Source organism: Somniosus microcephalus, chromosome 2, assembly GCF_052327205.1.
Source record: "Somniosus microcephalus isolate GS21.2 chromosome 2, FLI_Smic_1.0, whole genome shotgun sequence".
Classification (NCBI taxonomy): Eukaryota; Metazoa; Chordata; class Chondrichthyes; order Squaliformes; family Somniosidae; genus Somniosus; species Somniosus microcephalus.
The window spans coordinates 7,574,857-7,599,467 of record NC_140988.1 but is presented as its reverse complement, the minus strand read 5'-3'; the positions used below and the strand labels follow the sequence as shown (position 1 = coordinate 7,599,467).

General features: G+C 48.5%; 1 protein-coding gene across 1 annotated transcript in view; it reads right to left on the bottom strand.

The window, feature by feature from the left end:
- LOC147122531 (alcohol dehydrogenase class-3) overlaps nucleotides 1–24,611 on the bottom strand; it is a 33,637-nt gene that overhangs the window by 3,660 nt on the left and 5,366 nt on the right. Inside the window, exons 2-7 of the mRNA XM_086006309.1 lie at nucleotides 22,441–22,542; nucleotides 21,137–21,278; nucleotides 19,333–19,420; nucleotides 17,589–17,808; nucleotides 15,611–15,871; nucleotides 13,100–13,235 (exon numbers count right to left, since the gene is read on the bottom strand). Of these exons, the coding sequence (XP_085862435.1) occupies nucleotides 13,100–13,235; nucleotides 15,611–15,871; nucleotides 17,589–17,808; nucleotides 19,333–19,420; nucleotides 21,137–21,278; nucleotides 22,441–22,542 (949 nt within the window). The remainder of the gene's footprint in view (nucleotides 1–13,099; nucleotides 13,236–15,610; nucleotides 15,872–17,588; nucleotides 17,809–19,332; nucleotides 19,421–21,136; nucleotides 21,279–22,440; nucleotides 22,543–24,611) is intronic.

The following is a 24,611-nucleotide window of genomic DNA, read 5'->3' as shown; positions in this document are numbered from 1 at the left end:
GGTACTCACCTACAGAATGTTGTGTTAAATGGATGGTGGAAGATGCTTGATTAGGTACAGTGCTGCCAGTTGCAGGTAATGCAATGCAATGACTACCAGCAGTGTGGGAGACACACAGTACCCCTGTAAAATGGCAGATCAGAAGAGACTACCGGCAGCGCGGGAGAGTCAGACTCCTGTTACAGGGGCATTGAGGTGTTCCGACTTCCGACAGCGCCAAGAAGCCGAGTAGAGGCAGTTTGGAGAACTACCCTCACTGACTAACTCGGCCACCGCGGGAGACTTGGACTCGGGCTCGGGCTCGGACTCGGCAACATTGCCGGTTATTGAGGTGTTGTTTTTGGAGTGAGAATTTTGCTGGTTAATAGAGAATACCGGATATTTAGGTGCCGTTTGAACAAGAGTTTCCTGTAGTAACTTTCAAAAGAGGAATTGTGATAAATACTTGAAGAGGAAAAATTTGCAGGGCTACGGGGAAAGAGCCGTGGGGGGAGTGGGACTAATTGGAGAGCTCTTTCAAAAGTGCCAGCACAGGCACGATGGGCCGAATGGCCTCCTTCTGTGCTGTATTTTAATCGCATAGCTTCAAAAAAATATTTTTCCCTTCCCCCAATGTAGTACTCTCACTGCCTTCGAGTGTCAGTCATGATATTTGCACATTAAATACATACAAGTGCAGTCTTATGAAAGAAAGCTGATGAGCACCAGCAGAACACCAACAGATTGTTACAATTCAAAATCAACATAAACAATAAAACGGAGCTTGCGAGCTGGTGTGCAGGTTTTTTTTCTATTGCCCGACTGGACAATTAGGAGCAAAATTAAGCAAATTGTATCACTTTTTAAAAGGGAGATGATCAATATAACTGAATATTGCTATAGTTGACGACCCTCTGAAGCTCTAATTGTGGTGTATGTGCCTTTAAGAGCAATTATGGTGTATGTGCCTTTAAGAGCCCCAGGTGTGCGTAATGCCGGTAATTGCCACTTGGGCTATATAAGCCTGTGTATTGTGTATATCCTTTAGAAACCCCCCCCCAGACTTGCTTAGTAAATACCTATGAACCAACTCCTGTCTTCAGTGTCTTTATCTACACACGGACACTACAGTGGCGACGAAGTGGAAACGGACTTACCTGCAATTCGGCAGCACCTCAAGGACATCGATTCCTCCAGCGTCCAGAAGACTCAAGGAAGTAAGAGAAACTGTGGTTTCACCAGCTGGCCAAGCTGGTGACAGGTACTGCGCTAATCCTTCCTGGGCGCCAGGCTGGAGCTCCAGCGGCGGGCTCTACAGCTGAGACAGGCAGCGAAATCGGAGGCAAGCAATAACGGACTGGGAGGGTGCACTCGAGAGACGGCCGGCGCGGCAAGCAGGTCAGCGTTTAGACCTCCGTCGGGAACGAGTCTCCAACAGTGAATAAACTGAAACCACAGTAAAACAGCGTTGTTATCGGTAGCAGCGGCGGGAAAGCGCGGGAAGCGCCATATCGTTGCTACAGAGAGAAAAAAAAAAGCGCGGGAAGCACCATATCTTTTCTGAAATGCCTAAATCTGGTAATATTGAGGCTTTTGATGGCGAAATAGAAGATTGGACCACATATGTGGAAAGAGTAGAGGTTTATTGCACTGCAAATGGAATAACAGATGAAAAAAAAGCTTCAGTACTTCTGAACTTAATGGGCGCGAAGACATACGGGCTGTTACAAAATTTAATCACTCCAGCCAAACCAAAGGACAAGACTTTTAAAGAAATTGTTGATACCCTGCAGGAGCATTTAAACCCAACACCGCTGCTGATAGCGGAACGATTCAAGTTCTTCAAGAGAAATCAACACAAGAATGAAAGTAACGCTGATTACCTAACCGAATTAAGAAAGCTATCAAAGTACTGCCAATTCGGAGCAGGACTATCGGATTATCTTCGAGACAAATTTGTTTGCGGTCTCTTAAGTGAAGGAACACAAAAAAGACTGCTTTCTGAAAAAGATTTAACATTGGACAAAGCTTTCAGTATGGCTGTATCATACGAAGCAGCAGCAAAAGGAGCTGCAGAGATACAACAAGAGACACAGGACTTCGGCACCCATAAAATGACACAGGAGTTCGGAAGATGTTATCGCTGCGGCAGATCCACCCATAACCAGAAGGACTGCTGGTTCAAGGGCAAAGCATGCAGGCAATGTGGTAAGATTGGACACATTGCACGGGTATGCCAATCTGGACAAAATAAATCCACTGACAGAAAACAAAAAATCAATAAAGAAAAGTACAGGAAGGTACAAATGATGACGGACAATAGCTCCGAAGACCAGAATAGCGATAGCGACTCCGGAAACAAGAGACTAAGCTGTCTCAAATTACATAATGTACTTGCCAAAGAGGATTACCAAACCATTTGGGTTACCCTCACAATAGCAGGGTCCCCAGTTAAAATGGAGCTAGATACAGGATCAGCTCTAACCGTAATAAATCGATGAGATTACGAGAGGCTATTTTCGCATATACCTCTAAAAGACACATCCATTATCTTAAAAACATATACGGGGCAGAAAGTCTACCCCAAAGGAAAAATAAGGGTGCCTGTGGTATACAACGGCAAAGAAATACAAAAGTTGTATTTATACATTCTACAAGATGGTGGTCCACCGTTGTTGGGACGTGAATGGATAAGGAAGATACGTTTAGACTGGCACTCCATTCAGGCACTGACGGTGACCAGTAAGGAAAAAAACAATGATGACATCATACCTGAACGATTAAAAGACATCTTGGCCAACGCCAAAGAAGTGTTTCAAGAGAAACTAGGAACCTTGAAAGGCATCACCGCCTCAATAAAAGTGGAAGATACAGCAATTCCAAAATTTTTTAAGGCAAGACCGGTGCCATACGCAATACGTCCGGCAGTCGAGGCAGAGCTGAAGAATTTGGAAAAGGCAGGCGTATTATCCAAAATAGATTGGAGCGAATGGGCAACACCCATCATTCCAGTCATGAAAAAAACATTGAAAAATAACTCTGAGGAACAGAAAAAAATTCGCATCTGTGGAGACTTTAAGGTGACTGTAAACCCGGTCCTTCACACGGTACAGTATCCTCTTCCGAGGATAGAAGATATTTTCGCCTCACTATCCGGAGGGAAACGTTTCACAAAAATTGACTTGGCACAGGCATATCTACAGATGGAGGTTGAGGAGACCTCTGTGGTAAACCACGTTCACTATCGTATCACTGTTAGTAGTTAGCACTGTTCACCACTGTTCGTTATAACTGTATCACTGACCACTATTGTATCACGGTACGAGGTCGCCTCTTGCCACACTGCTATACCTGGGATGACCACCGCCGACTCCGCCTTGGCTCCACCCACCAGGCCAGGTATAAAGGTGAGCGACTGACTGGTATTCCTCCTGCTTGGATCGGATCACCCACGAGAGTGGGCTCTGTTATTTAGTCAATAAAAACCTTTAGTCACCTTCGTAACTCTTCGCCTTTTATTGGAGGAATTGATAGGTATATCAATTTTATTGACTAAATTTAATGATGTCCGACAACGAGTCACAACCGGCGGAGGAGCCACCAGCGCAGCTCCCAGGAGCACAGCCACACCAGCCAGCTTGGCTGCGAGCCCTCAGACCGCCGTACCTGGACCTGAACCCACGAGCAGCAAACTCAGCCGCAGACTTTAAACACTGGCTGGTCTGCTTCGAATCATACCTGAGAGAATCCAGCGTCCCTCAGGCATCCAAACTAAGTGTCCTGCAGGCGCAACTGAGCCCGAGAGTATACACTCTCATCGAGGACATGACTACCTACGAGACCGCCATCAACCTGCTGAAACAGAAGTACCGGACCCCGGTAAACTACATGTACGCTAGGCACCTCCTAAGATCACGGCCGCAACAGCCAGGAGAATCAGTAGCCGAATTCTCACAGGCGCTATATGCACTCGCCAGGAACTGTGACTTTAAATCGGTGTCGGCAGCCGAAAATACTGAAGATAATATCCGCGACGCATTCCTGAAAGGCCTACGGTCCGAGTACTCACGGCAAAGACTGCTGGAAGCTAAAGACCTCAGCATGGAAAAAGCTGAAGCCCTCGCTATCTCCCTGGAAGTGGCCCACCAAGATCAGGAAGCATTCACCAGGTACTGCTCGCGACCCTGGGACTCGGGCCCGACCCCTACCACAGCACCCTTCCCAGCGCCGCCCCCGGGACCTACCTCTGCGTCGGCGTCCCGGACCCGACCGGCCCCGCCACCCCCGGCACCGGCCCCGACATCGGGCATCCGCGATCGGGCCGCCGGCTGTTTTTTTTGTGGCCAGGAGAAGCACCCGAGGTCGCGCTGCCCAGCCAAGAACTCCACATGCAGAACCTGCCTGAAGAAAGGCCACTTCTCCAAGGCCTGCAGGAGCGGATCCTCAGAGGCCAGCAGTGCCGCATGCGAACTATGGGGGCGGCCATCTTCGTTTAGGGCAACTGAGGCCAGCATCCCCACACATGAGTCATGGGGGTGGCCATCTTTGTTTAGGGCAACTGAGGCCAGCATCCCCACACATGAGTCATGGGGGCGGCCATCTTTGATTAAGGCAACCGACCCCAATAGTGCCTCATGTGAGCTACGGGGGCAGCCATCTTCTCCGTCATTTTGCCCTACCTCGTGGGAGACGCCATTTTACTCACCACGCCCGACCGCCTCGCCCGCAGATGACAACAACTCGCTCAGCTACACACTAGCTTCCGTCACCCTGGACCAAGCCCGCCCGCACCATCTGTCCAAGTCAATGATGGACATCAAAGTGAACGGCCACGCCACGACCTGCCTGTTCGACAGCGGAAGCACGGAGAGCTTCATCCACCCAGACACGGTGAGCCACTACTCCCTCTCTGTCCTACCAACGCGCAGCCGAATCTCGATGGCATCGAGGTCCCACGCCACGGACATCAGCGGCTACTGTGTCGTGACCCTGTCGGTTAAGGGCACGGAGTATAAAAACTTTAAACTCCTCGTCCTCCCCCATCTCTGCGCTGCCGTCCTACTAGGGCTGGACTTCCAATCCCACCTCCAAAGCGTAACCCTAGCATACGGTGGACCCCTCCCCCCACTCACAGTCAACAACCAGCAAACGTTAAACCGCCCACCGCGTAACACCTGCAGCCTCTCCACCCTCAAGGTCCCGCCACCCTCTCTGTTTGCTAACCTTACCCCTGACTGCAAACCCGTCGCTACCAAGAGCAGGCGGTATAGCGCCGGGGACAGAGCCTTCATTAGCTCTGAGGTGCGGCGCCTCCTGAAAGAGGGCATTATCGAGGGGAGCAGCAGCCCCTGGCGTGCCCAGGTCGTAGTCGTAAAGACCGGCGATAAAAACCGCCTGGTCATCGACTACAGCCAGACCATAAACAGATATACCCAGCTGGACGCATACCCCCTCCCCCGCATATCTGACATGGTCAATCAGATTGCACAGTATAAAGTATTCTCGACCATCGACCTGAAGTCGGCCTACCACCAACTCCCTATCCACCCTGAGGACCGCCAGTATACCGCCTTCGAGGCGAATGGGCGCCTATACCACTTCCTTAGGGTCCCCTTCGGTGTCACTAATGGGGTCTCGGTCTTCCAAAGGGAGATGGACCAGATGGTTGACCAGAACGAACTGCAGGCTACATTCCCCTACCTAGATAACGTCACTATCTGCGGCCGCGACCGGCAGGAACATGACGCGAATCTGGAGAAATTCCTCCGTACGGCCCAACGGCTGAACCTCACCTACAATAAGGAGAAATGCGTGTTTAACACCACACGCCTTGCCATCCTCGGCTGCGTAGTGGAGAACGGAATCATCGGCCCCGACCCAGAAAGAATGCGCCCCCTCATGGAGCTACCCCTCCCCCACTGCCCTAAAGCACTTAGGAGAACCCTGGGGCTTTTCGCCTACTATGCCCAATGGGTACCCAATTACGCGGACAAAGCCAGACCCCTCCTGAAAGCCACTTCCTTCCCCCTCACGGAGGAGGCGTGCGCGGCCTTCTCCCTCATTAAGGGAGACATAGCCAAGGCCACGATGCACGCAGTGGACGAGTCCATCCCCTTCCAGGTGGAGAGCGACGCATCCGACTTCGCCTTAGCCGCCACCCTAAACCAGGAGGGGAGGCCAGTGGCCTTCTTCTCAAGGACCCTACAGGGCCCCGAGATCCGACATTCGTCGGTCGAGAAAGAGGCCCAGGCGATCGTGGAGGCAGTACGGCGCTGGAGGCACTACCTGGCAGGCAAACGATTTACCCTCCTCACCGACCAGCGTTCGGTGGCTTTCATGTTTAATAACAAGCTGAAGGGCAAAATCAAGAATGACAAGATTTTGAGATGGAGAATCGAGCTCTCCACCTACGATTATGAGATCTTGTACCGGCCAGGCAAGCTGAACGAATCCCCTGATGCCCTTTCACGAATGACATGCGCCAGCGCGCATATCGATAGGCTTCAGACCCTCCACGACCAGCTCTGCCACCCCGGAGTCACCAGACTCTACCATTTCATTAAGGCCCGCAACCTGACCTACTCCATCGAGGAGGTCAGGACCATGACCAGGAACTGCCAGACCTGTGCGGAGTGCAAACCGCACTTCTATAGGCCGGACCGAGCAAGCCTGATCAAGGCCACCCGCCCCTTCGAGCGCCTGAGCATCGACTTTAAGGGGCCCCTCCCGTCCTCTGACCGTAATGTGTACTTCCTCAACATCGTTGATGAGTACTCCCGTTTCCCCTTTGCCTTCCCCTGCCCCGACATGACCAGTAGCACGGTCATCAAGTGCCTGAATGCCCTCTTCGCCTTGTTCGGGTTCCTGAACTATATACACAGCGACCGGGGCTCCTCCTTCATGAGCGAGGAACTCCGGCAATTCCTCCTAGAGAGAGGTATTGCAGCAAGCAGGACCACCAGCTACAACCCCAGAGGTAACGGTCAGGTGGAAAGAGAGAACGCGACGGTATGGAAGGCCGTCCTCTTAGCCTTAAAGTCTAAGGGCCTCCCAACCTCCCGCTGGCAAGAAGTCCTCCCGACAGCGCTGCACTCCATCCGGTCATTACTTTGCACGGCCACTAACACCACCCCCCATGAACGAATGTTCGTTTTCCCCAGGAAGTCGACTACGGGAACCACTCTACCAACCTGGCTGACCGCCCCGGGGCCGGTCTGGCTGCGGAAACACGTGAGGGCCCATAAAACGGACCCCCTGGTCGAGAGGGTGAACCTCCTGCACGCCAACCCCCAGTACGCCTACGTGGCGTACCCAGACGGGCGGGAGGACACTGTCTCCCTACGAGACCTCGCACCCTCAGCCGATCCGGAAACACCGCCACCACCCCCCCCAACCCCAGCCCAGGTAGACGGCATGCCGGAACCCCACGAGCCCTCGCCGACCACGCAAACACCAGCATCAACACCGGATAAGGCACCAGCACCGGATAAGGCAACACCACCGCTGCGGCGATCGGAGAGGCTTACGAAGCCTCCGGACAGACTGACCTACCAGAATTGGTAGTACACTTCACCCCGCCGGACTTAATTCTAAACAAGGGGTGAATGTGGTAAACCACGTTCACTATCGTATCACTGTTAGTAGTTAGCACTGTTCACCACTGTTCGTTATAACTGTATCACTGACCACTATTGTATCACGGTACGAGGTCGCCTCTTGCCACACTGCTATACCTGGGATGACCACCGCCGACTCCGCCTTGGCTCCACCCACCAGGCCAGGTATAAAGGTGAGCGACTGACTGGTATTCCTCCTGCTTGGATCGGATCACCCACGAGAGTGGGCTCTGTTATTTAGTCAATAAAAACCTTTAGTCACCTTCGTAACTCTTCGCCTTTTATTGGAGGAATTGATAGGTATATCAACCTCTAAAAAGTATCTCACAATAAACACACACAAAGGCCTGTACCAGTACAATCGACTGGTTTTTGGAATAGCATCAGCTCCAGCTATCTGGCAAAGAGCTATGGAGCAAGTCCTGCAAGGGATTCCGGGGACTCAATGCTACCTAGACGACATCCTTATAACAGGAGAAAACGACAACGAGAACCTTGCCAATTTGGAGCAGGTGCTCACTAGGCTGAAAGAATGGGGCCTACGAGCAAATCGCCCCAAGTGCGAATTTTTCCAAAATCAGATATCATATTGTGGCCACATAATTAATAAGGAAGGGTTGCATAAGTCACCTGAAAAAATTGAAGCAGTTATAAAAGCCCCAGCACCTGAAAATGTTTCACAATTAAGGTCATTCCTGGGATTAATAAATTACTATCATAAATTTTTACCGAACTTATCAACTATTCTACACCCTTTTAATGATCTTCTACAGACAGGAGTGATTTGGAAATGGAACGAAGACTGTAAACGTGCCTTCCATAAATGTAAAGACTTAATCACATCCGAGAAAATTTTGGCTCATTACAACCCATCACTACCAATCAGACTGGCGTGCGATGCATCCCCTTACGGCATAGGAGCGGTATTGTCCCATAGATTCCCTGATGGCTCGGAACGGCCGATAGCTTTTGCGTCACGCTCATTGAACTCAGCTGAGCGTAACTATGCCCAGATAGACAGGGAAGCACTCAGCCTGGTATGGGGAGTGAAGAAATTCAACCATTACCTACACGGACAAAAATTTACCTTGCTGACTGACCATCAACCCCTCATCTCCATATTCAACCCTAAAAAAGGTGTCCCCATTATGACGGCACAAAGACTGCAGAGGTGGTCCCTTTTTCTAGGGGCACACCAATACAACATTGAATACAAAGGGTCAAAACAGCATGGGAATGCTGACGGTTTATCACGCCTACCGTTGCCAACGATAGAAGAGGCACCTACAGTAGACCCAGTAGAGATATTCCACTCTACCATAGTGGAATGTCTACCGGTGACAAATTCTGCCATTGAAAGGGAGACAAGAAATGACCCTACTCTCTCACGGGTCTACGATTTAACAGTGAAGGGATGGCCAGCACATGGCGAACCACTGTTGCCAGCATTCTCGCAAAGAAGAGAACAGCTGTCAGTGTGCCGAGGAACCTTGATGTGTGGATCCAGAGTGGTGATTCCACCCAAACTCCAGGATAAAGTGCTAAAGGAGCTTCACGAGGGGCATCTGGGTGGAGTGAAAATGAAGAACCTAGCTAGGGCATTTGTATGGTGGCCAGGTATCGATGGAGACATCGAAGACATGACCAAGAGCTGCCTAGGATGCCAGAAGGTCCAAAATGCTCTGCCACAGGCCCCTCTACATCCATGGGAGTGGCCCTCATCTCCCTGGCAAAGGGTGCACATCGACTTTGCTGGTCCATTTTTGGACTCGATGTTCTTAATCGCAGTTGATGCACACTCCAAGTGGCCGGAGGTAATAAAGATGTCCTCCACCACCACGGAAAAAACCATCACAGTATTAAGGACCATATTTGCCAGGAATGGGCTGCCGGAGCAGATATGTTCTGATAATGGACCGCAATTTGTGTCCGAAGAATTCAGAAAGTTCTTAAAGAACAATGGGGTAAAGCACTACACGTCCGCCCCATACCATCCCGCCACCAATGGATTGGCTGAAAGGTTTGTCCAGACCTTCAAGAAGGCCATCAAGGCCATGGGTAATGAAGACATAAAACTTCAGCACAAGGTGGATAACTTCTTATTTGCATATAGGAATGCAACGCATATGGTTACTAACCAAACTCCCGCCATGATGTTCTACAATAGAAACCTAAGATGCCGGCTGGATTTGGTCAAGCCCAACATCCGAAGGGACGTGGAGAACCGGCAGTTTCAGGGCATGAATGAAAGGCCAACTAGGGCCTTCCAGATAGGCCAACCGGTTTTGGCCCGGAACTACCGTACCGAGAAATGGCAGCCTGGAACTATCTGCACACGATTAGGACCACTGATGTATACCGTGGACATCGGAGACAGCATAATAAGGCGCCATGCTGACCAAATCATCAAGTCATCCGAAAAGGGACAACCTACACCACCACTCTATACATCTAACGATGAAGTAGAGATACCCATATCTACCTCCGATCCGGTGATACTGGAGCCCGATGAACCCGACACTGGCCTTCAAGCCGAATCAGCCTTGCCAGAAGAACCTACTACACCACCAGAAACTACTACACCCCCGAGGCGTTATCCGGACCGAGTCAGGAAGCCTCCTGAGAGACTAACTTATAATTAATTAATACAGCAATGTATATTATTTTGCATATAACATGTAATTAATAATTACTTAAAATATGATGTACTAGTTAGCTAGAAAGGGAGGAATTGTGGTGTATGTGCCTTTAAGAGCCCCAGGTGTGCGTAATGCCGGTAATTGCCACTTGGGCTATATAAGCCTGTGTATTGTGTATATCCTTTAGAAACCCCCCCCAGACTTGCTTAGTAAATACCTATGAACCAACTCCTGTCTTCAGTGTCTTTATCTACACACGGACACTACACTAATTACATCGAGAAACATTGTGCAATGCAACTGCAATTAAAGAATAAACTATAGCGATCTGTACATTAATGTACAGATCTTAAATTAAAGCCAGAAAGCTTTGATATAAAACTCTAGTTTGGCCCCAGCTGGTCCAATTCTGGGCACCGCACTTTAGGAAGGACAGGAAGGTTTTGGAGAGGGTGCAGTGGAGATTTACTGGAATGGTTCCAGGGATGAGAGATTACAGTCACGTGGAGAGACTGGAGAAGCTGAGGTTTTTCTCCTTGGAGCAGAGAAGGCTAAGAGGAGATTTGAGAGGTGTATAAAATCATGAAGGGTTTAGATAGAGTAAATAAAGAGAAACCGTTTCCAATGGCCAAAGGGTCGATAACCAGAGGGCACAGATTTAAGGTGATTGGCAAAAGAACCAGAGGCGAGATGAGGGGAAACTTTTTTTACATAATGAGTGGTTAGGATTTGGAATGCGCTGCCTGATAGGGCGGTGGATACAGATTCAATAGTAGCCTTCAAAAGGGAATTGGATAAACACTTGAAGGAGAAAAAACTCCAGGGATATTTGCAGAAATGCTTCCCCCTCTCTGCCCTTTATTACTATCCCAGTCTATATTAGGATAGTTGAAGTCCCCATTATTACTACTCTATAGTTCTTGCACCTCTCTGTAATTTCCCTGCAAATTTGCTCCTCTATATCCTTCCCACAATTTGGCGGCCTATAGAATACACCGAGTGGTGTAATGACACCTCTATTGTTTCTCAACTCTAACCAAACAGATTCTGTCCTTGACCCCTCCAGGACATCCTCTCTCTCCAGCACTGTAATATTCTCCTTGACCAATACTGCCACCCCACCTCCTTTCTTTCATTCCCTATCTTAACTGAACACCTTATATCCAGGAATATTTAGTACCCAATCCTGCCCTTTCTTTGAGCCAGGTCTCCGTTATCGCCACGACATCATATTCCCATATGGCTATTTGCGCCTGCAGCTCACCAACCTTATTCACCATGCTTCGTGCATTCACACACATGCACTGTAAACCTATCTTAGGCCTTCTTGTATTCTCCCTTAGTCTGACCCCACCTAATACCATACTATCTCTTACTCTAGTGCTATCTGTCTCTCTCAATCTTTTGTGCACTTTGTTTCTCCTTTCTAATGCTACATCCTGGTACGCATCCCCCTGCCAAATTAGTTTAAACCCTCCCCAATAGCACCAGCAACCCTCCCGCCCCCCCTCCCACGAGGATATTGGTCCCGGTCCTGTTGAGGCGCAACCCGTCCGCCCTGCACAGGTCTCACTTCCCCCAGAACCGGTCCCGATACCCCAGGAATCTAAAGCCCTCCCTCCTGCACCATCTCTCCAGCCACACATTCGTCTGCTCCATCCTCCTATTTCTATACTCACTAGCACGTGGCACCGGGAGTAATCCGGAGATTACTACCTTGGAGGTCCTGCTTTTTAATCTCTTTCCTAGCTCCTTAAAAATCTGCCTGCAGGACCTCATCCCTCTTTCTACTATGTCGTTGATACCGACATGGACCACGGCCTCTGGCTGTTCACCCTCGCCCCTCAGAACGTCCTGCAGCCGCTCAGTGACATCCTTGACTCCGGCACCAGGGAGGCAACATACCATCCTGGAGTCACGTCCGTGGCCGCAAGCGAGTTACGCCCAAAACCATTCAGGTTTGTGATTTCCACAATCTTTTACGTTGCTTCAAGATTCAATGGGCCCGCAATCAGAACCCGCCCACAAAACCGGCCACGCCCCCCCCAGTTTAAAATTGCGAGATTGCGCCGGTTCGTGGAGGCTCTTCAAATTGCGCTCGTTTTCATAGTCGGCACGTTTTAAAAGGTTGCTTCACATCAAAGAGACATTTATTGCCCATCCCTAGTTGCCCTCGAGAAGGTGGTGGTGAGCCGCCTTCTTGAAACAACTGAGTGTCTCGCTGAGCCATCGCAGAGGAGCAGTTTAAGAGTCAACCACATTGCTGTGGGTCTGGAGTCACATATAGGCCAGGCCGGGTAAGGACGGTAGATTTCCTTCCCTAGAGGACATGAAGTGAAGCAGATGGGTTTTCACGACAATCTAATGCTACATCCTGGTGCCCATTCCCCTGCCAAATTAGTTTAAACCCTCCCCAATAGCACCAGCAACCCTCCCGCCCACGAGGATATTGGTCCTGGCTCTGTTGAGGTGCAACCCTCGTGGGGGGGGGGGGGGTCTAGTGCTGTTGGGGAGGGTTTAAACTAATTTGGCGGGGGTGGGGGGGGGGGGGGGGATGAGCACCAGTGGTGTAGCATGGTTTCATGGTCACCATTCCTGATGCTAGATTTTTAAATCCAGATTTATTTAATTTACTGAATTTAAATTCCCCAGCTGCCGTGGTGGGATTGGAACTCGTGTCTCCGGATCATTAGTCCAGGCCTCTGGATTACTGGACCAGTAACATAACCACTGCGCTACCGTACGTACCCCTTATGCAGTTTAGCATTTTTAGGACCGATTTAATTTGACGCAATATTTTCTTTTTAAATATAATGAAATAAAAGCAAAATCCAGCCACGGCTGGCTGACAGATTTTTTTTTTACCTCCAAATGCGGTTCCTTTCCACGTGCGGCCAGTTACCAGTTGGAAGGGCCGGGTTGCGATTTCATGCCCTGCGGGTGCCACCCCGACGATTACGCTGGTTCCCCAGCCCTTGTGACAAGCTTCGAGGGCAGCTCGCTGCAAGGTTTTGTTTGGTGGGTGGATTAAGGGAGAGGAAAGCAAGAAGAAGGAGGAAGAAAAATATAAAGAATACAAGCAAGTTTTAGGTCAAAGATCTCCAGACATTTACAACAAATCCACAAGAACAACTTGAATTTATATAGCACCTTTAACGTAATACAACGTCCAAAGGCACTTCACAGGAGCGACTATCGGACGAAACTCGACACCAAAAAAAGCTGTCGAGGCCGAGGGTCAATTGAAAATTTCATAAACTGAGATTGCCAGGTTTTTTTTGGTTAGACAAGGGTGTTCAGCGTTACGGAACCATTCCGGGTAGATGGAGTTAAGATGCAGATCAGCTACGATCGCATTGAATGGCGGAAAAGGCTTGAGGGGCTGAATGGCCTCCTCCTGTTCCTGCACAAAGCCGCCGTTTGGCTTATTGCACCTGTGCTGGCTCTCCGCATAAGTTTTTCACTTCGTCATTTAGAACAGAACTAGGACATCTTCGCTCGTGTACAAAACAATGCCGGCCTAGCCTCTAAACATTCACCAATACAATAGCAAAATACTGCGGATGCTGGAAATCTGAAATAACAACAGAAAATGCTGGCCTTCGTAGCGAGAGAGTACGAGTACAGGAGCAAGGATGTCTTGCTGCAGTTGTACAGGGCCTTGGTGAGACCACACCTTGAGTATTGTGTGCAGTTTTGGTCACCTTATCTGAGGAAGGATGTTCTTGCCATGGAGGGAGTGCAGCGAAGATTCACCAGACTGATACCTGGGATGGCAGGAATGACGTATGAGGAGAGATTGGGTCGATTGGGCTTATACTCACTGGACTTTAGAAGAATGAGAGGGGATCTCATTGAAACTTATAAAATTCTGACAGGACTGGACTGACTAGATGCAGGAAGGATGTTCCCGATGGTCGGGGAGTCCAGAACCAGGGGTCACAGTCTAAGGATAAGGGGTAAGCCATTTAGGACAGAAATGAGGAGGAATTTCTTCATCCAGAGTGGTGAACCTGTGGAATTCTCTACCACAGAAGGCAGTTGAGGCCAATTCATTAAATATATTCAAGAAGGAGTTAGATATATTTCTTAAGGTTAAAGGGATCAAGGAATATGGGGAGAAAGCAGGGACAGGGTACTGAATTTGGATGATCAGCCATGATCGCATTGAATGGCGGAGCAGGCTCGAGGGGCTGAATGGCCGACTCCTGCTCCTATCTTCTATGTTTCTATAAAGAAGCCGTTTGGTTTATTGCACCTGTGCTGGCTCCCCGCATAAGTTTCTCACTTCGTCATTTTGAACAAAACTAGGACATCACGGTGGCATAGTGGTTAGCACTGTTGCCTCACAGCGCCAGAGACCCGGGTTCGAATCCGGCCTCGGGCGACTGTCTGTGTAGAGTTTGCACATTCTCCCCGTGTTTGCGTGGGTTTCCTCCGGGTGCTCCGGTTTCCTCCCACAGTCCAAAGATGTGCGGGTTAGGTTGATTGGCTATGATAAATTGACCCTTAGTGTTAGGGGGATTAAATACGTGGGGTTACAAGGATAGGGTGGGATATGTGTTGGTGTAGGGGTTACGGGGATCGGGTGGGATATGTGTCGGTGCAGGCTCGATGGGCCGAAATGGCCTCTATCTGCACTGTGGGGTTTCTGTGATTCTGTGATCTTCGCTCGTGTACAAAACAATGCCGGCCTGGCCTCTAACATTCACCAATACGATAGCAAAATACTGCGGATGCTGAAAGTCTGAAATAACAACAGAAAGTACTGGAAATATTCAGCAGGTCAGGCAGCACCCGTGGAGAGAGAAACAGAGTCAACGTTTCAGGTCGATGAGCTTTTGTCAGAACTGGAAAAAAAGCAGGAAATGGGACAGATTTTTAAGCGAGTGTAGGGGCTGGGAAAAGGGGGCGGGGATGAAAGAACAAAAGGGAAGGTCTGTGATAGGATAGAAGGCAGGAGAGATTAAGAGATATTCAAGGCGAGAGGAGATGGTAATGGGACAGGTTAAGAAACAAAGGATGGCTCGAGATGAAGTGTGAATTGCGCTGGCAGAATGAAAGACAGCTGCCCTGTGGGAGAGAAGACAAATAGAGACAGACAAAAGGTGTGGATAAAAAATATATATATATGATAGGGGCCGAGGTTGAACATAATGGTTATTGTGAGACTGTGACAGTGCTAATGTCATATGTAAAATGCCAGCATCGAGTAATGACTATTATAATACCAGCTTAATATCTTAGGCAGGATATCTTAGGATTGTTCCTCATCAAGGTTTAACGTGATTCAATAGCAAAATACTGCGGATGCTGGAAATCTAAACATTCACCGTTAAGCGACAGGAGTGACTCAACCAAAATCCACCCCCTCACCATGGTAGCGACGTTACCGATACACTCGAAGGAGTAGTCGACGCCGCCATCTGTCAGTCCGACCAAGACTTCTTGAATGGGCTTGTCATAATCCTTGGGGTTGATGCACTCGGTCGCACCAAACTCTTTGGCCTTTGCGAACTTGTCTTTATTGAGGTCCACCCCAATGATCCGGGTGGCACCTGCTACTTTACAGCCCATGATGGCTGCCAGACCCACTCCGCCCAGTCCAAACACCGCACAAGTGGAGCCCGCCTCAACCTAGCGTTCGGATAGTGGAAACAAGCAAAGAAAGTCAGCTGGTTATACAGATTGAGGAACTGATCCATGTTTCTCCACCCTGCCCAGGTATGGGAACGGTAGCGCAGTGGTTATGTTACTGGACCAGTAATCCAGAGGCCTGCAGTAATAGTGTGCAGTTTTGGTCGCCTTATCTGAGGAAGGGTGTTCTTGCCATGGAGGGAGTTCAGCAAAGATTCGCCAGGCTGATACCTGGGTTGGCAGGAATGACGTATGAGGAGAGATTGGGTCGATTGGGCTTATACTCGCTGGACTTTAGAAGAATGAAAGGGGATCTCATTGAAACTTATAAAATTCTGACAGGACTGGACAGACTAGATGCAGGAAGGATGTTCCCGATGGCGGGGGAGTCCAGAACCAGGGGTCACAGTCTAAGGATAAGGGGTAAGCCATTTAGGACAGAAATGAGGAGGAATTTCTTCACCCAGAGAGTGGTGAACCTGTGGAATTCTCTACCACAGAAGGCAGTAGAGGCCAATTCATTAAATATATTCAAGAAGGAGTTGGATATATTTCTTAAGGCTAAAGGGATCAAGGGGTATGGGGAGAAAGCAGGGACAGGGTACTGAATTTGGATGATCAGCCATGATCGCATTGAATGGCAGAGCAGGCTCGAGGGGCTGAATGGCCGACTCCTGCTCCTATCTTCTATGTTTCTATAACCCGGAGACTTGAGTTCAAATCCCACCATGGGTAGCACACTCGGCTCCGAGTCAGAAGGTTGTGGGTTCAAGTCCCACTCCAGCATTTATTGCCCATCCCTAATTGCCCTGGAGAAGGTGGCAGTGTATGGCTGAGGGACTTGCTAGGCCATTTCAGAAGGCAGTTAAGAGTCAAACATATTGCTGTGGTCACATGTAGGCCAGACCGGGTAAGGACGGCAGATTTCCTTCCCTAAAGGACATTAGTGAACCAGATGGGTTTTCACAACACCATGACTGCTGCTAGGTTTTTATTCCAGATTTAATTATTTGCCATAAAGAAAGACTTGCATTTATATAACGCCTTTCGCGACCTCAGGATGTCCCAAAGCGCTTTGCAGCCAATGAAATACTTTTTGAAGTGTTGTAATGTAGGAAATGCGGCAGCCAATTTGCGCACAGCAAGATCCCACACACAGCAGTGTGATAATGACCGGATAATCTGTTTTTAGTGATGTTGATTGAGGGATAAATATTGGCGAGGACACCGGGGAGAACTCCCCTGCTCTTCAAAATAGTGCCACGGGACCTTTTACGTCCACCTGAGAGCAGACAGGACCTCGGTTTAACGTCTCATCCAAAAGATGGCACCTCTGACAGTGCAGCACTCCCTTAGCACTGCACAAGAAGAACATCAAGAATAAATCCAACAGGGAATTCAGGAGAAACTTCTTTACCCAGAAAGTGGTGAGAATGTAGAACTCGCTACCACAGGGAGTAGTTGAGACGAATAGTATCAGATGCTTTTAAGGGGAAGCTAGATAAACACGAGAGAGAAAGGAATAGAAGGATAGGGTGAGATGAAGAGGGGTGGGAGGAGGCTCGTGTGGAGCATAAACACTGGCACGGACCAGTTGGGCCGAATGGCCTGTTTCTGTGCTGTAAATACTGTATGATTCTATGTAACACCCGTTCAGAGGGGAAACACGGATGGGTAAGATTAAAAACACTAAACAAGGAGAAAAGTAACCTCTTACCTTGGCCGTATTGATAGCTGCACCATAGCCAGTAGAAATACCACAGCCCAGCAGGCAAACTTTATCCAGCGGAGCTGCTTCATCAATCTTAGCCACAGAGATGTCCGCAACAACCGTGTATTCGGAGAAGGTGCTGGTCCCCATGTAGTGGTACAGCTGATGGCCTTTACAGGTGAACCTGCTGGTCTTATCGGGCATCAGACCTTGACCCTGGGTCACCCTGATAAGATACAGATTGACAGTAACTACGCCAATACTAAGATACAGATTGACAGTAACTACACCAATAAGATACAGATTGACAGTAACTACACCAATGCTAAGATACAGATTGACAGTAACTACACCAATGCTAAGATACAGATTGACAGTAACTGCGCCAATAAGATACAGATTGACAGTAACTACGCCAATGCTAAGATACAGATTGACAGTAACTACACCAATGCTAAGATACAGATTGACAGTAACTACACCAATGCTAAGATGCAGACTGACAGTAACTATGCCAATGCTATAAGATACAGATTGCGAGTCCCCACCCCTCCCAACCCGCCAAAGCAATGTTCCCACTCATTTTTTTTGGCACCTTAAAGTGGCTGCATGGACCATTCAAAATACCGCGCATGCGCGACTTTTACATTGAAAAGCCGGCCGCGCGGGTTCCCTGGAGTTTGCCTGCTGGACTGTGGTATTTCTACTGGCTACGGTGCAGCGATCAATACGGCCAAGGTAAGAGGTTACTTTTCTTCTTGTTTAGTGTTCCCTGGAGCGCCGCGCGGGTTCCCTGGCCGCGCAGCTTATGGGGAACGTTGCGCCAAAGTATTGAAATTCAGGTCAATGTTTCCACTGGTGGGAGAATCCAAAACTAGGGGCCATAAATACAAGATAGTTACCGATAAACCCAATAGGGAAATAAGGAGAAATTTCTTTACTCAAGAGAGTGGTTAGAATGTGGAACTCGCTACCAGCGGATGTGGTTGAGGCAAATAGCACCAGATGCTTTCAAAAGGAAACTGGACAAGTACATGAGAGAAAAGGGGATAGAAAGATAGGCTGAAATGAGGCAAATGGAATGGGAGGAGACTCGTGTAGAGTATAAACACCAGCACAGACTGGCTGGGATGAATGGCCTGTTTCTGTGCTGCTTATTCTATGCAAGTCTATGATAGTAATTCTATTGATAAGATACAGATTGATCGTAACTACACAAGCAAGCCTTGGAACGCTCAGTAAACACGTCACTTTCACATTCCATGCGCGCAAGTTTCTCTCTCATTTGGAGAAACCCCTCTTGCTTATTTGTCAGAATTGGCTTTTGTGTTTTTTTTAAAAAGCAAAATTTCCTTTTATGAAGTCCCTGAGGCGAGGAGCATAGATGCATTTAAGGGGAAGCTGGATAAGCACGAGGGAGAAAGGAATAGAAGGATATGCTGATAGGGTGAGATGAAGGGGGGGGAAAGGCGCGTGTGGAGCATAAACACTGGCACGGACCTGTTGGGTCGAATGGCCTGTTTCTGTGCCGTACATTCTGTGATTTTCTATTGGGTAGCTGGTTTTTCGAAAGCAAGGATAGGGGCACCCAGAAATGTGCCAATGTGTACAGGGTGTCCCCGGGGGAATGTGCCGATGTTCAAAAGCCGTCCCTTGCACAGAAATATTTGACAACCACTTAATTAAACCAAGACAATGGAAAGACATTTCATTTCCGTCAGTAAAACAGTGAAGAACAATAAAACTGTACCTGATCTTCTGACAGAGATTGGTATTGGGATTCAGGCAAAAGTTGCAGTCTCCACATTGCGGGATGTAAAGTGGAATCACTCGATCTCCTTGTAACCAAGAAAGCATTCAATTAGAGATCGGTTTTCCCTGGCTAGAGAGAGTCTAGAACTAGGGAGTCACAGTCTCAGGATAAGGGGTCGGCCATTTAGGACTGAGATGAGGGGGAATTTCTTCACTGAGGGTGGTGAATCTTTGGAATTCTCTATCCCAGAGGGCTGTGAATGCTCAGTCTTTGAGTATATTCAAGGCTGAGATCGATAGATTTTTGGACTCTAGAGGAATCAAGGGATATGGGGATCGGGGGGAAAGTGGAGTTGAGGTTGAAGATCAGCCATGATCTTATTGAATGGCGGAGCAGGCGCGAGGGGCCCTGCGGCGGAGCAGGCGCGAGGGGCCCTGCGGCGGAGCAGGCGCGAGGGGCCCTGCGGCCGACTCCTGCTCCTAATTCTTATGGTCTTATGTTGACAAACACAAACCTAAAGCAATCAGTTCCAGATATTTCAGAAGGTGAGAGATATACGTCAGTGCTAGGAGTGTAAAATTTATTACAATTTTTGTATTCCCTATATCATGCCCCAGGAGTGTAAGGAACATAGAATAGGTGGAGGCCACTCAGCCCCTTGAGCCTGTTCCGTCATTCAATTAGATCATGGCTGAGCTGTACCTTAACCCCATCTACCCCTCTTGGATACGTAACCCTTAATACCCTTGCCTAATAAAAATCTATCGATCTCAGTTTTTGAAATTTGCAATTGACCCCCAGCCTAACCAACTATGTCCTAGATGTGGCAAGTTGATATTCGTTCCAGATAACGTCCACCCCCCTCTGCTCCCCCCACCCCCCAAAAACACAGACATACCCCATCCACTGGGCAGGTAACCTGATCCTAGGCCTCAGCACTCAGTGGACAGCTGGTGGTGTATGAGATTGACCCAGGAATGAGAGGCTTCCGTTATATGCAGAGACTGGAGAAGTTGTTCTCCTTACAGCAGAGAAGGTTAAGGGGAGATTTAACAGAGGCGTTCAAAATGATGAAGGGTTTTGATTGAGTAAATAAAGGGAAACTGTTTCCAGTGGCAGGAGGGTCGGTAACCAGAGGACACAGATTTAAGGTCATTGGCAAAAGAACCAGAGGGGAGATGAGGAGAAATGTTTTTACGCAGCGAGTTGTTGTGATCTGGAACGCGCTGCCTGAAAGGGCGGTGGGAGCAGATTCAATAGTAACTTTCAAAAAGGAATTGGATAAATACTTGAACAGAGCAGGAGAGTGGGACTAATTGGACAGCTCTTTGTCGGCCGGCACAGGCACGATGGGCCAAATGGCCTATTTCTGTGCTGTAAGATTCTATAACTCGCCACCATTCTGATCCACCTTTCTATTGGGATTCAGCTCAACTCCTTGATGAAGCAGGGTTGGGATGCTGGGGCGGGGAGTGGGGGGTGGGGAGAGAATTTCCTGTGTTCATTACTGAGCGCGACTTTCCAATGTCAATCGAAATGTTGACTCTGACATCACATAACAGCTCTCTCCTACCAATTTTGCCCGTCTCCACCCAATATAGACAGTATAAAAATCCTCTTAGTAGATGAATTTAAGTTGCAATCCCCCCCCCCCCCACCACAGTATTGCTGACTATTAAACAGCAGGCTAAAGAAATTAAATACATTTATGAATTTTTTGAAACCCTTATATTTACATTTTTCTTCTCGGGGAATCATTTTAATAACACGTGGAGGTCTTGCTTTACAATCATTCCTTTACCTGCTTTGATGCTGGTCACTCCCTCTCCAACGCTCTCCACTATGCCAGCTCCTTCATGTCCAAGAATGACAGGGAACACTCCCTCGGAATCAGACCCACTCAGGGTGTAGGAATCAGTGTGGCAGACGCCAGTGGCGATAATCTGATGGGCAAGCACCATAACGTGTTTAAACAAAAAAAAAACACATTAATCTTTCACACTGTTTCCAAATGCTCACATTTCACAAGCGAGCCCACGGTAAGTGGAGCAATATGCTTACACACACTCACAAAATATATAATCAGACATAAACCCAAAGTATCATTCTAACCAACAGAATTTTAAAAAACGAATAGAATTACATCGATCTTACAGCACAGAAACAGGCCATTCGGCCCAACTGGTCCGTGCCAGTGTTTATGCTCCACACGAGCCTCCTCCCACCCCTCTTCATCTCACCCAAACAGCATAACCTTCTATACCTTTCTCCCTCATGTGTTTATCCAGCTTCCCCTTAAACATATCTATGCGCCTCAACTACTCCTAGCAAGAACATAAGAAATAGCAGGAGTCGGCCATTCGGCCCCTCGAGCCTGCTTCGACATTCAGTAAGATCATGGCTGATCTTCGACCTCAATCCACTTGCCTGCACTATCCCCATATCCCTTGATTCCCCTAGAGTCCAAAAATCTATCGATCTCTGCCTTGAATATACTCAATGACTCAGCATCCACAGCCCTCTGAGGCAGAGAATTCCAAAGATTCACTGCCCTCCGAGTGAAGAAATTTCTCCTCATCTCAGTCCTTCAGCTGCCTCGGCCCCAAGTTCTCAAATTCACTCCCTAAGCCTCTCCGCCTCTCTCCCCTCCTTTAAGACGCTCCTTAAAACCTACTTCTTTTGACCAAGCTTTTGGTCACCTGTCCTATTATCTCCTTATGTGGCTCGGTGTCAAATTTTGTCCGATGACGCTCCTGCAAAGTGTCTTGGGATGATTTACTATGTTAAAAGGCGCTATATAAATGCCAGTTGTTGTATCCAATTCCCTTTTGAAAAAGTTACGATTGAGGCTGCTTCCAACGTCCTTTCAGGCAGCGCATTCCAGAGATAACTCGCTGCGTCAGAAAATCTCTCCTCATTGCATTTGCATTAACCAGAATACCTCCGACCTACACTTACCACCACGCTGTCAGTTCATGAAAAGCGGAGGATATTATTCTAGTTCCCTGAAAAGTTGGAAACGGGAGCTTTCAAAAAAAACTTAAAAATTAGCCCAAAAATTGCTTAAAAATTTTTTTTTTTGAATGGTCACATTTTATTTCGTACCTTAATTCGAACTTCATGAGCTTTTGGAGGAGCAACTTCCACATCTTCAATACAAAGCGGTTTTCCTGCCTCCCAGGCAACAGCCGCCTTGCATTTGATAACCTGTTAAAACAGAAGGGATCAATGAACAGTGGAAATCTGGAACTCTTTCCCCACCCCCCCTCCCCCGCCCCCCACCTCTAAAAAAGCTGTTGAGGCTGGGGATCAATTGAAAATGTCAAAACTCAAGATATTTCTTTCTTAGTCGTTCCTGGGATGTGGGCATCGCTAGCAAGGCCGGCATTTATTGCCCATCCCTAATTGCCCCTCGAGAAGGTGGTGGTGAGCCGCCTTCTTCAACCACTGCAGTCCGTGTGGTGAAGGTGTTCCCACAGTCCTGCTAGGAAGGGAGTTCCAGGATTTTGACCCAGCGGCGATATACTTCCAAGTCAGGACGGTGTGTGACTTGGAGGGGAACTTGGAGGTGGTGGTGTTCCCCCGCATCTGCTGCCCTTGTCCTTCTAGGTGGTAGAGGTCGTGGGTTTGGGAGGTGCTGTCGAAGAAGCCTTGGTGAGTTGCTGCAGTGCATCTTGTAGATGGTACACACTGACCAAGTGTTATCGGAACACAAGAACAGGAGGAGGCCATTCAGCCCCTCGAGCCCGTTCCGCCATTCAATGAGATCATGGCTGATCTGCGACCTAACTCCATCTACCCGCCTTTGCCCCCTATCCCTTAATATCTTTGGTTAACAAAAACCTATCAATCTCAGATTTAAAATCAACAATTATTCTAGCATTAATTGCCATTTGTAGAAGAGAGTTCCAAACTTCTACCACGCTGTGTGTGTAGGAGTGTTTCCTAACTTCACTCCTGAAAGACCTGGCTCTAATTTTTAGGCTATTGCCCTCTAGTCCTAGACTCCCCAACCAGCGGAAATAGATTCTCTCTATTTACCCTATCAGTTCCCCTTAATATCTTGAAAGCTTCGCCCAAATCATTCCTTAGTCTTCTAAATTCCAGGGAATACAACCCTAGTCACTGACCTTCTCTATGATGGGCTCTTGGCCCCAGTCAGGAACCGGCCCAGCTCCCTCTCGAAGGCCGAGAGTCAGCACCCACCGCACCAGCCCGCAAAACATTCCAGAGGCTCACTGCTCAATTCACACTAAATATAACTTGATGTAGTTTGCGATTGTAGTAAACATGGACCTTTCCTAAACTGGTCCCACTGAATATCTCAAAGAGGTCAATGGAAATGACTGCTCTCTCCTAACAATTTTGCCCGTCTCCAGCCAATAAAGACAGTATAAAGTTCATATAAACAGGTGGGTAAATGGAGTTGCGGTACAGATCAGCCATGATCCAACCGAATGGCAGAACACCCTCGAGGGGCTGAATGGCCTCCTCCTGTTCCCAAGTCACAGGAACACCTGCAGGTTGCTCACCCAATTCCTTGTGTTAATTATGATTTATTATTCTGACTCATCCATTTGAACAAGGTTAGAATAAGAACAGAAGAATTAGGAGCAGGAGTAGACCATTCGGCCCCTCGAGCCTGCTCCGCCATTCAATAAGATCATGGCCGAGCTGCAACCTCAACTCCAATTTCCCGCCCAATCCCCATATCCCTCGATTTCCCAAGAGTCCAAAAACCTATCGCTCTCTGCCTTGAATATACTCAACGACTGAGCCTCCACAGCCCTCTGGGGTAGAGAATTCCAAAGATTCACAACCCTCCGAGTGAAGAAATTCCTCCTCATCTCAGTCCTAAATGGCCGACCCCTTATCCTGAGACTGTGCCCCCAGGTTCTAGGCTCTCCAGCCAGGGGAAACAACCTCTCAGCATCTACCCTGTCAAGCCCTCTAAATAATTTTGTGTTTCAATGAGATCACCTCTCATTCCTCTAAACTCCGGAAAGTATCCTAATCAATCTCTCCTCATAGGACAGCCCTCTCAGGGTATAGAGGGTGCGGAATTCCTAAAATGCATCCAGGAGAACTTTTTTAGCCAGTATGCAGCAAGCCCAACAAGGGAGGGGGCGGTTCTGGACTTAGTTTTTGGGAATGAAGCTGGGCAGGTAGAAGGTGTATCAGTGGGGGAGCATTTTGGTGCTAGTGACCATAACTCAGTTAGGGGGGCACGGTGGCATAGTGGTTAGCACTGTTGCCTCACAGCGCCAGGGACCCGG